The sequence below is a fragment of the Actinia tenebrosa genome, unplaced genomic scaffold (assembly GCF_029948245.1).
Source record: "Actinia tenebrosa isolate PJP-AT-01 unplaced genomic scaffold, QUT_ActTen_1.0 PGA_scaffold3__52_contigs__length_22856419, whole genome shotgun sequence".
NCBI lineage: Eukaryota > Metazoa > Cnidaria > Anthozoa > Actiniaria > Actiniidae > Actinia > Actinia tenebrosa.
In genome coordinates this window covers 20,355,308-20,371,001 of record NW_028292580.1, presented here as the reverse complement: position 1 = coordinate 20,371,001, position 15,694 = coordinate 20,355,308, and the positions used below count along the sequence as shown (strand labels likewise).

General features: G+C 36.9%; 1 protein-coding gene across 2 annotated transcripts; it reads left to right on the top strand.

Moving 5' to 3' along the window:
- Positions 1 to 291: 291 nt before the first annotated feature.
- LOC116297770 (uncharacterized) lies at positions 292 to 15,681 on the top strand. Of its 2 annotated transcripts, XM_031706059.2 has the most exons (10): positions 292 to 456; positions 8,309 to 8,604; positions 9,345 to 9,394; positions 9,519 to 9,548; positions 10,219 to 12,644; positions 13,033 to 13,104; positions 13,608 to 13,804; positions 14,055 to 14,132; positions 14,463 to 14,539; positions 14,741 to 15,681. In XM_031706059.2, the coding sequence occupies exons 1-10, from the start codon at positions 403 to 405 to the stop codon at positions 14,938 to 14,940; spliced, it is 3,480 nt and encodes a 1,159-aa protein (XP_031561919.1). In that variant the 5' UTR covers positions 292 to 402; the 3' UTR covers positions 14,941 to 15,681. The 2 variants fall into 2 exon arrangements, with proteins under 2 accessions (XP_031561919.1, XP_031561920.1); XM_031706060.2 differs by lacking the exon at positions 9,519 to 9,548.
- Positions 15,682 to 15,694: the final 13 nt, after the last annotated feature.

The window sequence follows — 15,694 nt, the reverse complement described above, 5'->3', positions numbered from 1 at the left end:
CTAGTATATCCAAACAACACGTTTATTATAGTAAATTGAGTTCCAAAATGTTTGTTATGGCTTCGCTGGATAGAAATTATTCATCGCGGTCAAAACTCTCGGCTATTTTTCTCTCATTTATGGTATGAAATGGCAAGTGATCTCTGATGGCTTAAATATTCGTTTTCTTCCTGGCAAACGTTTAGATAATTATATTCAGTTCTGCGTTTCAGGATTCCAGCCAATACTAGTGATAGCAATAATCATTCATTATTCATATCCGATATGTTTTCATTATTTGGCTTCTAGCCATTGAGAATTCCATCCACCTGCAACACACTAGAAAGCCCCGTCGAAGGCGCGAAATCGGCGTCTAGAAAATGAAGGCTTAAAAACTATAATACGAAGAACTAAGCCATCAATATGTTAACTGTATCACTAGTCGGCAAGAAATTTAGCTGTAATATCCAACTTAAGGTAAGTCGTTGCCAAACCCAAAACATATCGCTGTATAATAATTACCTTTCTACCTCAAAAAACACAACATACGTATGAAATATAGGAATCTCTGGGGTGATTATAATGCCGAATTACACCTTGGTTCGACTTTTTTTCTCCTATCCGGCAGAACTGCTTTTTTCTTTTTCGTGTTTTGTGGCGTTCAAGTTTGGATTTTCGTTACCTCGAAAAGAATGATTGTATTCAAATGTGCAGTAATGTAAATTCGTCTTTATTCATATCAGCTGGCTTATGAATCTATAAAACTCACTTCAGTATTCTTAGATTTCTTCTTGAATTTATATTTATGTATATTCATATTTCTGGTCAATATACTTTTTATTCGTTTAAAAATAAGTCAGGGTAGAAGCCGAGCGAGAGGATTTCTATGGTTTTCAAGGAAACCATTTCCATATTTGACAAGTGAGCTCCACGATTATATTAAATAGACTTCGTGGTACAGCGCGCCGTCCGACTGCATTGCAGTCGCCCAGCCATAATATTCAACATTCATGATATCCCATTGTGAACTGACTTGACATGTAACTTTAGTGGTTAAAATTTCAAATGTCATGGTTTCCACAAAATATAATAAATGGACGTTAGGTCAAAATAAGGAAAAAGAATCGTATAGTTGCGCCAAACTAGCTTTCCGTTGGTGACATCGCACGATGTGTTTGTTGACAATGACAATGTTGTTTTTTTCCAGCTAAATAAGTTTTTTTTAAGCTAAATTAAGAGGGGAATAACCCTTGCTGTGATAAATTATGGGAAAATATATTGAATTCTCATGTTTCGAATAATGATTAACTACAAGACAAAGCCGTTCCCTCCGCCTTCATAATTTCCTCAACCGTTCGATACATAGCCAGCAAGAAAATGAATGTCATTCTTTATTTCTTTATTGCCGTGAAGGATGATTCCAGATCAAAATCCTATTGAAAGATGCTCAAAACTACAAAAAAAACTTTCAAAAATCCTCAGTATGAACCGAAAGTTGTTTATTTTAAAAAGTGTTGTAACCGGTAATGACATCACTCTTGCGTAAACCACTGCAAAACTTGTCGTATTTGGGAGTGTGCGATCGTTATACTTGATTGATATAAATAATACCCTTCCGCAGAGTGCAAAAAACGTTGCTCAGTAATAACCCTAAGTCCAAAGCAACTCAATGTCAATTCAATTGTCTCCAACACTGGCGCAAAGTTAAGATCTTAATATCGATTGCTATCTACAGCTTTAAAACAGGAATTATTTAAAGTGAACATTGAAGCTCTTATTTTGATCTAACGAAGTGACAAAATGTCTGACAGCGCGTATCAAGGAATTGATTTGCGAGGAAGTCTTTTTAAGAGCATGTTGACCTTTTTATTCTCGCTCAAAATTTGATCTCGATTTATTTTTCTCTGTTTTCTTCCTTCCTTCCTTCCTTTCTCTTTCTTTCGTTCGTTCTCTCTTTCTTTCTTTCGTTCGTTCTTTCTCTTTCTTTCTTTCTTTCTTTCTCTCTTTCTTTCGTTCTTTCGTTCGTTCTTTCTTTCTTTCTTTCTCTCTTTCTTTCGTTCTTTCGTTCGTTCTTTCTTTCTTTCTCTCTCTCTCTTTCTTTATTTCTTTATTTCGTTCTTTCTTTGCTCCGTAAGATTCTACACATCATCACTTAGACTGAAAATCTTTGGGCCAAATCAAGAATGCCTTAGGAATAAGTTTCATGAACTTCTTCCAAGCAAGAATGATGGTCCTGCAGAAAAAGGAGTTGAGCCTTCACAACCGACTGATTCTGAAATTGCCTCATTATTATTCGGTTTACTGACTGACTTGCGTAAAGAAATAAGTTTATTGAAAGACACTTTCCAAAACGGAGAGAACTTTGATATCCAACAAATGAAGAAGGAAAACGATGATTCTCGTAAAATTATCTGTAATCTTCAGGAGGAAATTAAAATTCAAAAACAGCAAGTATGCAAATTACAAGACGAAAAAGCCAGCTTACTAACAGCGTTGAGGCTAGTTACGAAAGAAAACGATCAATGTAAGAACAATGATCAATGCAAGAACAATGATCATACGGAAACTAAACAAGCTACTGTAGTTGATCTTACGACCCCGGAGAGTAGTATGAGTGACACAATGAATGAATCTCATTGTAACTGGAAAAAGGTACAAAGGAAACAAAAAAAGGCCAAGCAACAAAAGACAACACCAAAGAACAAAGCTGAGAACAAGCTACCTACTAATAACCAGGACCATTCGCTTCAGGACAGAAACAAAACTAGTACAGTTATAATTGGAGATTCTATAATATCGAAGCTCGAAGGTTGGAAAATGTCAAGCAAGACAAACAGAGTTAATATAAAACCCTTCCCAGGGGCCACAGTGGAGGATATGGAGGACTATATAAAGCCAATAATCAGAAGGAAACCTAATAATCTTATTGTACATATTGGTACAAATAATCTTAAGTCTGATGAATCTAAGGCCATTGCAGAGAGGATAGTTGGAATCTGCGAATCTGTGGAAAAACAGCTGCCGTCTTGTGAAATAGCGATATCTGAATTAATCATTCGCCAAGACTCGAGTCTCCTTGAAACAGCAAGAAAGGATGTGAACAAATCGCTTAGAGCCTTCTGCAACGAACGGGAATGGGACTATATTTCTCATAATGTAACAGAGAAAGGACTTAACACCAAAGGACTGCATTTAAATCGTGCAGGAATAGGAATCCTTGCGCAAGATTTCAATAAATATCTTAAATCTAAAGCATGATTAAAAGGTAAGGAACCACTAGACGAAACAGATTCCTCTATTCATCCCTCTAGTTGTGTCTCAAATACTAATATTGATAAGTCTGACGGTGATAATAGACCTCATTCTATTCCTAATGTTAGAGGTTTTAAAATGGCCTCTTTAAATATAACTAGTCTTGTAGCTCATATAGATGAACTGAGATCATGGGTCATTCAGCAAAATTTTGATCTTCTTTGCATAAATGAGTCAAGGCTCGATCCATCAATCCCAAGTTCAATGGTGAGCATCGAAGGCTATGACATCCATAGGTCTGATAGAAACCGCAATGGAGGGGGAGTTTGTTTATACTTGAAAAAGGGCGTAAATGGGAAAAACCGTAGTGACTTAACTGATGATAAAGTAGAGTCCCTGTGTTTTGAAATCATGAAGCCAAATAGCAAGTCTTTTGCCGTTTTAGCCTGTTATAGGCCTCCTAACTATGATACACGCTCATTTTTCAATATATTTGAAAATGTGTTAACAAAAATAGATTCTGAGTTTAAGGAAATTTATATCCTAGGGGATTTAAACTGTGATTTATTATCTACTAATATTAATCAGCAAACCCGCTATTTGAATACGACTGCTGAATTGTTTCAACTTACGCAGTTAATCACAGAACCAACTAGAGTCACTGAAAAAAGTAAAACCCTCATTGATGTGATCTTAACGAATAGCCCAGATAGAGTAGTCCGAAGTGGAGTGGTTCACATTGGTATCAGTGACCATAGTCTGGTTTATACAATACGGAAAATAGCAATTCCGACAAACAACAATCACTGTAAGATCTCATTTAGATCGGCTAAAAACTTTGACTCCGACAAGTTTCTTATGGATTTAGCAACACTCCCTTGGGATTGTTTGGATAATAAGGAAAGCCCGGATGACATGTGGGACAGATGGAAAGAGTTATTTCTCTCTGTTCTTGACTCGCACGCTCCGATCAAAACAAAACGAATAAGAAACAAGAAGTCTCCCTGGATGACAACTGATTTGAGGAAAGCTATGTACGATAGAGATAAAATGAAACAAAAAGCTACTCAAACGAATTCGAGGGACGACTGGAGTGATTATAAGTCTATTAGAAATCGCGTCAACAACGAGATAAAAAGAGCCAAGAAGTCATATTATGAAAATCATTTTGCACAAAATTCAAAAAACTCAAAGGAGGTCTGGAAAGCTATTAATGAAGTCCTCTCACGAAGGACTAAATCTGGCTCTTATGTAACATCTATCAAAACAGGTGATACATCGATGTGTGACTCGAAGGAAATAGCTGAGGTATTCAATTGTCATTTTTCTGAAATTGGGACTAAATTAGCTTGTTTAATTCCCGATGGACCGACTGCTTATAATGATTATCTAATTAGAATTGGCTCAACATTCACCTTACGACACACATCAGTTGATGAACTTATGAAAATCATTAATTCTATTGACGTTAAAAAAGCGACAGGTCTTGACGGTATACCATCTCATTTCATCAAGATTGCTTCACCAGTAATAAGTCAATCACTAGTGAAGCTATTCAATCAATCAGTTGATAAAGGGATTTTTCCTAACGGCTTGAAACTTGCGAAAGTTACGCCAATTCATAAAGCTAATGACAAAGATGATTTGAATAATTACCGTCCCATTTCGGTCTTACCTACTATTGCTAAGATTTTCGAGAGAATAGTTTTTAACCAGTTATATGAGTATCTAAACTCAAATAATTTACTTTCTCAAAAGCAGTCGGGATTTAGACCGCTTCATTCGACTACTACTGCACTCCTAGAAGCCACAACGGAGTGGCTTACCAATATGGATGAAGGTAAATTGAACTGTGTCACTTTCCTAGATTTTAAAAAAGCTTTTGACACAGTAAATCACTCCATACTTCTCCACAAATTATACTATTATGGGATTGCAGAAGAGTCGATAAAGTGGTTCAAATCTTACCTCACAGATCGTAGTCAGAGATGCTACATAAACCATACCTTATCTAGCTCTAGAACACTCGATTGCGGCATCCCTCAAGGCTCAATCCTTGGGCCATTATTATTTATTATTTACATAAACGATCTGCCAAATAGTGTCAAATTTTCAAATGCTAGAATGTATGCTGATGACACAAGTCTCACCACTTGTGGCACATCACAAAAGACTCTATTTGACGAGGTGAACGCTGATATTTCCAATATTCATAACTGGTTGAAAGCTAACAAACTTAGCTTAAATTCAGCTAAAACAGAGCACATGTTTATTGCTTCTGACGATAAATTGAAAAAAATTACCTCCGAACCACACATATATTTAAATAGCAAACCAATTACTAGAGTCTCTACAGCAAAAACTCTGGGTGTTGTGATTGACGAACGGGTGTCTTGGGTTGCTCACATTGATTACATTTGTAAAAAAATATCCTCTGGATTGAGTGGCATAAGACGAGTCCGCGATTACATCCCCTTGGAGACAGCTATTACCATATATGAGGCTCTCGTTTTACCTTGGTTTGACTACTGTGACGTGGTATGGGATAATTTACCAGTAACGTCTGCTGAAAGATTGCAAAAAATGCAAAATAGAGCTGCAAGAATAATAACAAAAAGCAGCTACGATGTCAGATCTAGTGATATTTTAACTTCTTTAGGCTGGAAAAGCTTACAAAGAAGAAGAAAGGAGCATAAAGCAATAATGATGTTTAAGACTTTAAATGCACTTGCACCAAAATCTGTAAGGGAACTCTTTTATTTTCAAGAAAATACCTACGATTTTCGTGGTAGAGAGAAGTGCTTAAAGTTACCGAAACCCAGCACTGAGTTTTTAAAAAGAGCTCTCTCTTATGACGGTGCAAAAGTGTGGAACTCGTTACCCCAAAGTGTCAGACTGTCCAATAATTTAAAATCTTTTAAGAGGAATCTTTCGTCTGTTGGTCCTTAACACTTTAATTACTATAATATTTTTGGGGGGTAGATGAGAATTTATTTCATAAATCTGTCTATATATTCTTAACGTTATTATTAATTTTTTATATATATTACCTATGAACTCGGTTTTCATGAAAACCAATTTGTACATTGATGAAATTTCCCGAGATTAAATAAAAGACATCTCTCTCTCTCTCTCTCTCTCTTTCTCTCTCTCTCTCTTTGTTTCTTCTTTTCTTCCTTTCTTTCTTTCTTTCTTTCTTTCTTTCTTTCTTTCTTTCTTTCTTTCTTTCTTTCTTTCTTTCTTTCTTTCTTTCTTTCTTTCTTTCTTTTCGTTCGTTCGTTCGTTCGTTCGTTCTTTTACGCCTCCTTTTTCCTTTTCTTTTCTTTCAAATATTTGCCAAATTTCACAAATGGGATGGCAAGGTTGAAAAAAAGAAAAAAAATATGAAAAAATGAAAAAATGAAAAACCCATCAGTCAAACTATAAAATTTATAATTCTTAAATTATCGGCCTGAGTACGAAATTGTTGCTAAAAAGTGTTATTGATAACTGGATCACTTTAATAATTTATGAAAAAGATTGTTTTTTTCTTTTCTAGAAATTAGTTGTCAAAATGTGATATCGGTTTCCAAAGTATAGTTTTTTTTAATTGCTAAATGTATTAAAGAAAAGAAAATAAGGCAGTTATCTGATATCGTTAATAATGTTTTCGTAAAATGATGTTTGAGTATTGAAACGTTTGTAGATTTTTTTAAAAGAAAATCTGTTTGTTTATTCTTTTATTCCGAGGAATTGTGATAATTCAAAATCGTATTTTTTTAACTCAAACAATATCACTGATTGTTAACTAGTAAAACAACACGAACAATATTTTTTACAACTAAATGTTTTTTATACAAAGTGAATAATTATATTGATACTGACCTGATATGATGTGCGCTGTCCTTAAAATTTGGAAGCCCATCTCTCATAATTTTTCCATTCATTTATTTTTCGTTTAATTATTTTAAATTTAGACCAAAAATGTTGTCAAAAAATTTCAATATAAATTTGAGAATTCGACATAAGTGAAAATGTAGTCATAAGAAATTATTTGACCAAACAAAATACCTTAACATATCACGGCCTTATTTTATATTTATTCCTTTTTTTTTTTCCTATTTACTTTTTCAAATCCTCGTAATTTACCCTGTGCAAATAGATTTAAATTTTAAGCAGCAAATTTGTTTTAAGATGAAATAAGGAGGCGCGAGTAATTCGACTCCTTTTTCAAATTATCATACGCGGTAGATGAATATTCACATCTCAATAGTTCTTTTCCTGCATGGTTTCAATTTCCAGGCAAGATCTATTACTCTCTTATAAATTCCGCCCTTCCTATTGGTTGTCCTAAGATATGACGTCATGATGTGGCTATTGATAATAATAAAATAGATAAAATAGATCGGAGATACGAGCCATGAATCCCTTGACCTGCGATAAACATAATATTTAAGATACACAGGTGATTCTTTCAAAAAAAAAAAACAAAAAAAAAAGAAGAAGAAGAAGAAGATAAAAGACATTTTTTCCGGTAACAGCAACAAAGCGGCTGGCCGCCATTTTGGATTATCGATGGAGGTGATTATCGTATGATCGTGTGAGTTTCTCGACCAATCAGCGCGCGAGATTTTCAATAATCACCTGGGTATTTTTAACTAAAATCATGATAATAACATCACATCTTTTGTACATAGTCGATACTAGGAAGGATTGTTGATCTATATCTCACTTTTCTCTAGAAATCATATCCTGTATTTTTTCTCTTTTATTTACTATTAGCAACTTCACTTTAATAATTTATAGTGAAGTATGAAAAAATTTCGACAAAAGACTCGAGTGCAATCAAGATTTTGTACCATGCCAAGCTCTTGAGGATTGCTGATCTGTATCTCTCACTTCCCTCTAGAAATATCGGCGTTTGTCAATTTTTATCTTATTATTTGTCCCTGTGATAAACTAACGTTTCTATAGCAACAAGGATCCTATTTTAGACTATCTTTTTGATTCTGAGACCTTAATTTTTGATTATTTTTACGGCAAATTAAAACTTCTAGTTTTATTGTCTTTCAATTTATTTGTCAAAACTATTTTCCAGATCTTTGCAGAGAAAGATGGAGGAGGTCTGGAACTGGCACTCAAGGCTGGAGAAAAATGCTCCAATCGTCCCCAGGCCATAAGCAACGTGACGGCTAATCTGAATATTACCATACAAAGAGGTTGTAATAACTATGTGACGAAGTGTAAGGAGATGCTGATGTTCCTACAAGAACAGGCTCTGCCGAAGACCATGAATATTATCAAAGTACATATGGTGAATAGAGAGGCCAAGGCACTACAGAAAGACGAAGCTAGTCGACTGTTTAGCTGCATAAGACCATCAAAGCGAGACAGGTATTACTTGAGAAAACACTATATATATCATAATGATTATCGTTATTGTCATCATAATCGTTATAATCATCATCGCTATTGTTATCATTATCATTGTCACCATGGTCCTCGTCATCACTAAACATCATCATCATCATCATTGTCATCATAATCGTTATAATCATCATTGTTATCTTCATCGTTGTCATCATGATCCTCGTCATCATCAACATCATCATCATTGTCATCATGATCGTTATAACCATCATCACTATTGTTACCATCATCATTGTCATCCTCCTTAATTCTCGTCATCACTCAACATCATCATCGTCATTATGATCGTTATAATCATCATCACTATTGTTATCATCATCATCAACAGTTATTTTCATCATTGTCATCATGATGGTTGCATATCATCATTCTCCTCATCATTCAACATCATCATTATCATCATCGTCATCATGATTGTTACATATCATTCTCATCATGACTCACTAGTCTCCAAATTAAGTTGCTCATTCATATTATATCGAACTAACTTGGCTGTTTCCAGTAATACAGCTCATCATGATCACACTCTACATTAATCTCTATCACAGACCCAAAGTTTCTTTGTTTATTGTGTGCAATCATGATGATTGACGATGATGGTGATGACAATGATGATGGACTTATCAACCATCACTGTCATCTTCTCGCAATAGTATTCCTTTGGGTATATCATTTTCTATGCATTTTTCTATTTCTTGTTTCAGAGATCGTTTACGAGAAAGATCCGCATCCAGGGATCGCTTATCAACAAGAGGTGAATATAAACAGGTTCTTAGAATATTCTCTCATCTTCAGTACATTATTACTCGAATAATGACTGACACAGATACTATCGGTTTTTTTGTTTGCATGAACGGTTTGGCTGGTTGCTTAAAAAGCTAAAAGAACACGCTTCAAACCCCCTGATGGTACGTATCGAGCAAGATAATAAAATTCTACATAAACCCAAAATGCTCGTACGTACTGGTTACTGTGCTGTAGACTCAACTTTTCCCTACTTTGAATTTTCAATGCCATTGGAAAGCCATTTGAATGTATGGTTGTCATTCAGATAGCTTTAACAATAGCATGAAAAGCCATTCAATTGCCGTCGAGGAAAAACCATTCAATTGCAGAGGCCGAAAAGCCATTCAATTGCAGTCGCGGAAAAGCCGCTCATATTGCCGTCGCGGAAAAGCCATTCGACTACAAAGCCACCAAAAAGCCATCCAACTGCAGTCGAGGGAATGCCATTCAATATATTGCAGTCGCAGGGAGTTCATTCATGATTTGAGGGAAGAAACAGGAACCCAAGGAGGGAGCAAAGGAAGGACCAAAGGAGGGAGCAAAGGAGGGAGCAAAAGAGGGAGCAAAGGAGGGAGCAAAGGAGGGAGCAGTTTGAGCAAAGGAGGGAGCAAAGGAGGGAGCAAAGGAGGGAGCAAAGGAGGGAGCAAAGGAGAACAGATATTGCTGTTTTCCCCTCCACATTGAGCTGCACTACGAAAAGCTCCAAGATGTCTGTCAAAACGGATCTCGAGCTCTTTTTTAATAAAAATATATAGTGATATATTTGGAACAAAGTTTGATGTTCTGTTGCAGGGTATTCCTCCGACTCAGAGCAACTCTACCGTCATTCACAAGGAAGTTCCACAGACATCACCAGCCGTCAATCAAACAAGACTGACATAATAGCCACGCCTCGCATGTCAAGACATCGGCTGAAAAACGCGGCTTTGCTACGAGATCGCAAACAGAGAGAAGCTTCAAAAGACAGAAATGATATATCCGAGAAAGAAAATGAGGAACAAAAAACCAAAGTTAAAAATACAAGCATGGAAATTCATCTTCCTGTGAGGGAAAATAAAAAGAACAAGGAGAAAAGATATTCTGTAAGAAGCTTTGACACAGAAGGTGACAGTCAAGGCGAGTTTATCTACGATGGTGGAAGCGAGTCATCATTGCGCGCGCAAGTCATCGAAGACAAGGAAAACGAAGGAGCTAGAGACATAGTTGTTAAAAAAGATAAAAGTACTGAAAATCTAGAAAAAAATAGAGAAACTACCGATAGAAAAATCAGTGTAACTGACAGCGATATGTCAGTAGATTCACTTGAATGTTTGGATTTGAGTAGCAAAGAGATACAAGAAAAGAAAAAGAAGAAGAAGAGAAAAGCGAGAAAAAGAGTGGAAGAAAATTTGACCTCTAAAGAAGATGTTACTAGCTCGCCTTCCGCTATTTCACAAATGCCATCGTTGGCCTTACCAGAGGATTTCCAAGATTCGTCTGTCGAGAATAGCGATAACTGTATTCTGAATAAAGAACACGAGAAAACCTTCAAAACGAACTCTACTTTGAGACGAGACTCGTCAGATGGTCTTACGACTACTAATATACCGTCAGATTTAGCTAAACGAATCGTAGCGGATATAGTTTGCTCTGCTTTGAAGAAATGCGGAAAACCAACTCAAACTGAGTTTAAAAACTTGGATAATAATTTGAACGAGGGACAGAAATGTACGGGTGGTTCTGTCCATTCAGGAGGCAGTATTGCTGATGACGTCATCGAAGGAACTCCATCTTTAGAACATGCTGAAATTAAGTTGGAATTTATTGAGGATAATTCTTCAGTCGAAGTTGAATCGAAGGATGGCAAACTATTGACTACTACTGATAATGAGAATATTGGTGACCAGAAATGTAGGGATGCTAGTTGTGTAACCGTTGAAAAGGAGAATATTTTAGTTGAAGCATCAAACGATGATAAAGTTGAAAGCAAGACTGAAGTTAAACGACTTGACGACGAAGAAAATTCTGTCGTCACAGTCGACAAATCAAACCAAGAAATCCCTAAAATTCCAGAGAACAATGACGCTGGTGCTATGGTTGAGCAGGAAGATGTTCCAAAAGATTCTCTCTTGCTGCAGAATATTTCAGGTCAAATCAAAACGCAGATTCAAGAAACTTTAGATCCAGAAAAGAGATGCTCTACAGAAATGTTGGTCACTGAGGATGCGAAAACTGATGAATCGAGTTCGAAACATGCAACCTTAGATTCTGAAATCACGAAAACAAATGGTAATCCCGATTCGAGTTCTGTATCTAAATCTATGGAAAGCAATGAGCAGGATAACTCGGGGAATTCTGAAACAATGATCCTTTCGCCTGAAGTAGAAACAAGAGATAGAGAAGGTGGCCAAGAAACTGCTGTTTCTAAGTCTCCTCATATCAGGTTGTACGACACACACGTGAATATTACTAACAGAATTATCAATTCTGTTTCACAAGTATTACATCTACAAACCCAGTACACTACTCCTACTCAATCTAACTATCTGACATTTGATCCTGACATACCATTAGCGTACTATACTACACCAGAACAAGGCTTTGAGGGCTTACTTAATAAGGAATTATTTATGACTGCCTCAAATAATCAACAAGTTTCGGACGGACGACCCGAGAATACAAAAGGGACAGAAATCAAGAAAGAAAAATCTCGAAGAAATTTAAGAGATCATGAAAAATTTGAAGAAACGTTTCAACGCTTTCTACAAGGACAAAGATTTCGTTCTTCTGATGGGGGTGATTCTGCTAGAAGTACGAAGGACGGTTATCAAGACTCTAGTAGCGACGCAGCTGGCGTTAACACATCTTATATTAACACCACCAGTGGCTCTGATCCTCACAAAGGCTACTGTTACTTCGTGGTTGGTTCCGATTCGACAGACGATGCTCCACAGAATTTCGAACGATACTCGAATAATCCTCGCGTTTCTACTGACGAAGAAAGAGAAGATCTCGACACAACGCCGGTACTTGAGCCAAGAGGAAGAAGACATGGAGAAAGACCGAAAAGCGGCGTCTACCATAGATCTATATCAGAGCAGAATGAGCGTAAAAGATGGATAACCGCGATACAAGAACCTGATTTGCTGAGAACAGTACATCAAAGATCTTCAAGCGCAGACACGAGGAGAAGGGTAGCAAGAAATAATAAGTGTATGTCCTGTCCTGTTCTCTCGGAGGTAAGTGGTCAGTTATTTATAGCACTCAGTAGACCAATCACGCTTTGGCGTAATGTTTTGCCACGTAACACCACGTCGCATTCTCTTGACTATACTTTTTTGTTTAACGGAGATTTTTCATAGATGCAACTCAAACAAGGGATCTTATTTTTAAACAAGTGGAGATAAAACTTAGCGGAAAAAATATACCTTCTTTTGCGCCTTCCACCCCCACTATAGCATTGCAGCCCCCTTTTTCTTTTTCCTTCTCTTTTTACCAAGTCTGTACGACGCACCCACTTTCAGGACGCACCTTTATCACACGAGCTCGATTGAACTTGGGCAACATTCTATCTATATTCTATCTATACTTTGAATGCGATCCTTAATTTTGGGTTTGGTGTTATAGGAGGATATTATACTAGAAGGGATGGAGAGTCACCATAAAGATGTGTGTAACTCGTTATCTCAGCGCACATGGGTAAGTCGTAAGATAAATAATGATAAGTCCCAAAAATTACAAAGGGTTCCTATAGTGACGGACCCTTCTCAATAGTAGAGTATAGCATCAAGACGCGAACGTCAAAAGACGACGGCAAGAGCGCATTTTCGTCCTCAACGTGGTTGACGTCCTCAAGAGGACGCCGTTTGCAGCATTTTTACGCCCTGTCCAGGACGCCTACTGCGCACGCACGAAAAAATGCGCTCGCGCCGTAGTGTGTCGATGGTCGCGTCTTGCTGCTAAATTTCTCTAGTATCGTGAATGCGAGGCCAACATGTAAATACAAATTAAAAGAAATCACACTTTTTCTCGATGGAATTTGTGGGATTTCTTTTGTATTTCCATGTTAGCTTCGTGATTCAAGACGACTTTGAGAAGGGTGAATTCGTTCTCTTTTGCGTGTCTAGAGTGTTCTGGAATCATGATGAAAAATCTCCATAAAAGCGCTCTCAAAGTAAACTGTTTCTAACCGATTTTTTTAGATCATTCTTCGAGTCCACGAGCTTTGGAAAGCCAAGAAACAACTAGAGGCACTTAAGATGTGTATGGAATTGACTGGGATTAAGGCAGCAGATTCTACTGCAGCAGAAGGAATGCAGTGTGTTAGTAATCCAGACATCACGGGTAACAAGGACAACACCCTCTTTCTAAACATTCTGCAACAGTTACCAAGCAGTTGGTAAGTGAAATATTAGAGTGTAAATGTTATAAAACACGTTTTCAGGGCAACTAAAATTTAAAGTAGCTCGAGATAATTAGCGATGCTTTGCAGGCATAGTCTTATTTATCTGGGCCCGGTCGTACGAATGGTGGATAGCGCTATCCGAGGGATATAAATCGTATCCACTGGATAAGGATTTATCCATTGGATAGCGCAATCCACCCTTGACCTTCACAGTCAAAAGGAAAACTGTTATTTTGTTTTTCAGCTCAACGTGGTCACTTAGTATGTGCGACTTGTTGCTGCCCGAGTTAAAGGTGTTCATCTCGTCCAGAAGACACACCAGGTAAGATGCATTGCACACCGAGTCGAAATATGGCGACCAATTTGAATACCTTTATTGTTCTGGGCCAGGATGTACGAAGCCTGGATAGCGCTATCCGGCGGATAAGTCGATGTTGTTGCACAATAAATTTATCCACCGGATAAGATTTGTCCATTGGATAGCGCTATCCAGGCTTTGTACAACTGGGCCCTGGACTAACTTGCGACTGACTATTCTGGTGTTCACGTGGAAACATAAAAGCGTTTTCACATGCACGTAAGAGATGTGATCCAGTTTTCACCTTGAGATCATTTTCGCTGATTGTACTAATAGAATGGTTCTGTCTTTCAGTCACGTGGAAATGGCGTGTAATGTTTTGCAAGTCATTGTAAAGAAGGTCAGCAGTGTCGTCTTGAAAGTCCAAAAAGGTATGTCTCTTTCACATATATCAAATAAACAATGTTTGTTTGAAATGTTATGGTGTTAGAAGTGTATGATGATAATGATGATCATGATATTGATGACAATGGAGAGGATGATAATGACGTCAGTGAATGATGATGATAGCGATGAAGATGATGACAATATGACGTCAGTGAATGATGATAACAATTTTTCATGTCCTCCAGAAAACAAAGAAAAACCGGACCTACTGAAGAACTGTGTGGCACACCTGAGAGACGTCAGTGATAGGATAAGCCAAGTACTTGTAGCTCGCCGTGGTAAAATACACACCGCTCTAACTACTGAAGATCCGATCGCCTTGAAACCGGTTCTGAGAGATCTCCTCTCAACCATTCAGACATTGTTACGTGTCTATGTAGAATAAATATGGTGGTGTAACGCAAGTGCAGTCACATAAAGGGTCTCAGCTTCGATTCCTAGACTCCGAAGTCAAGTGCGGAAAGCTTGTAGAAATGTACTTTGATAAACGCGGTTTATATACTGCAGAAGAGAGCCCTACTATAGTTTAAAAATAGCCGTAGGCGAGTGATTTCTATAAATTTTTGAGTGTTCTACAGCTTCAGGAGTGTGTTATCAGAGAACAGAACATAACTAAGCCTAATCTATTCGCTTTATATAATAGATTTTCACGAGAAAAATAGCGTAAAAATTTAAAAAATAAAATAAAATAAATGTTTGTTTACAAAAAGAGCGCGCGTCTGTCGTCAAACTCGCGTAAATAAATTTGATCTATGCGATGATTGGCTAAAAACGCGACCTATGGCTATCTGATTGGTCAAGTTCTGATAAAACATAGCTTTTCAGCCAATCAGAGCGCGCGTTCGTGAAAATCTATTATACAATATAGTATATAGACCTTTCACCTCGAAAAAGATTTACTTCAGTATTTTTCCTTCCTCTATATTTAAAAGAAAAACCTTTCAAATTATGATTTTTGTAGATATGTAAGTATGATATGAAAAAGTTTTTCGATTTATTTGGAGCCAATATTTTGAAAGTTAACTTGAAAAGAGCTATTTTTATTTAGACGAATTAGAATTTAAGCTTTCGAAATGTCAGTGTTGAAATACGAGAAAAATGAAAATAAAATGAAATGGAAAAAACCTGTGAAGTGTTGA

Excerpts from the sequence above, each read along its gene's own strand:
- LOC116297770 (XM_031706059.2), top strand. The coding sequence starts at position 403 with ATGTTAACTGTATCACTAGTCGGCAAGAAATTTAGCTGTAATATCCAA. Across the intron at positions 8,605-9,344 it reads AGACCATCAAAGCGAGACAG|AGATCGTTTACGAGAAAGAT; the intron begins GTATTACTTGAG and ends TTCTTGTTTCAG. Across the intron at positions 12,645-13,032 it reads CCTGTCCTGTTCTCTCGGAG|GAGGATATTATACTAGAAGG; the intron begins GTAAGTGGTCAG and ends TTGGTGTTATAG.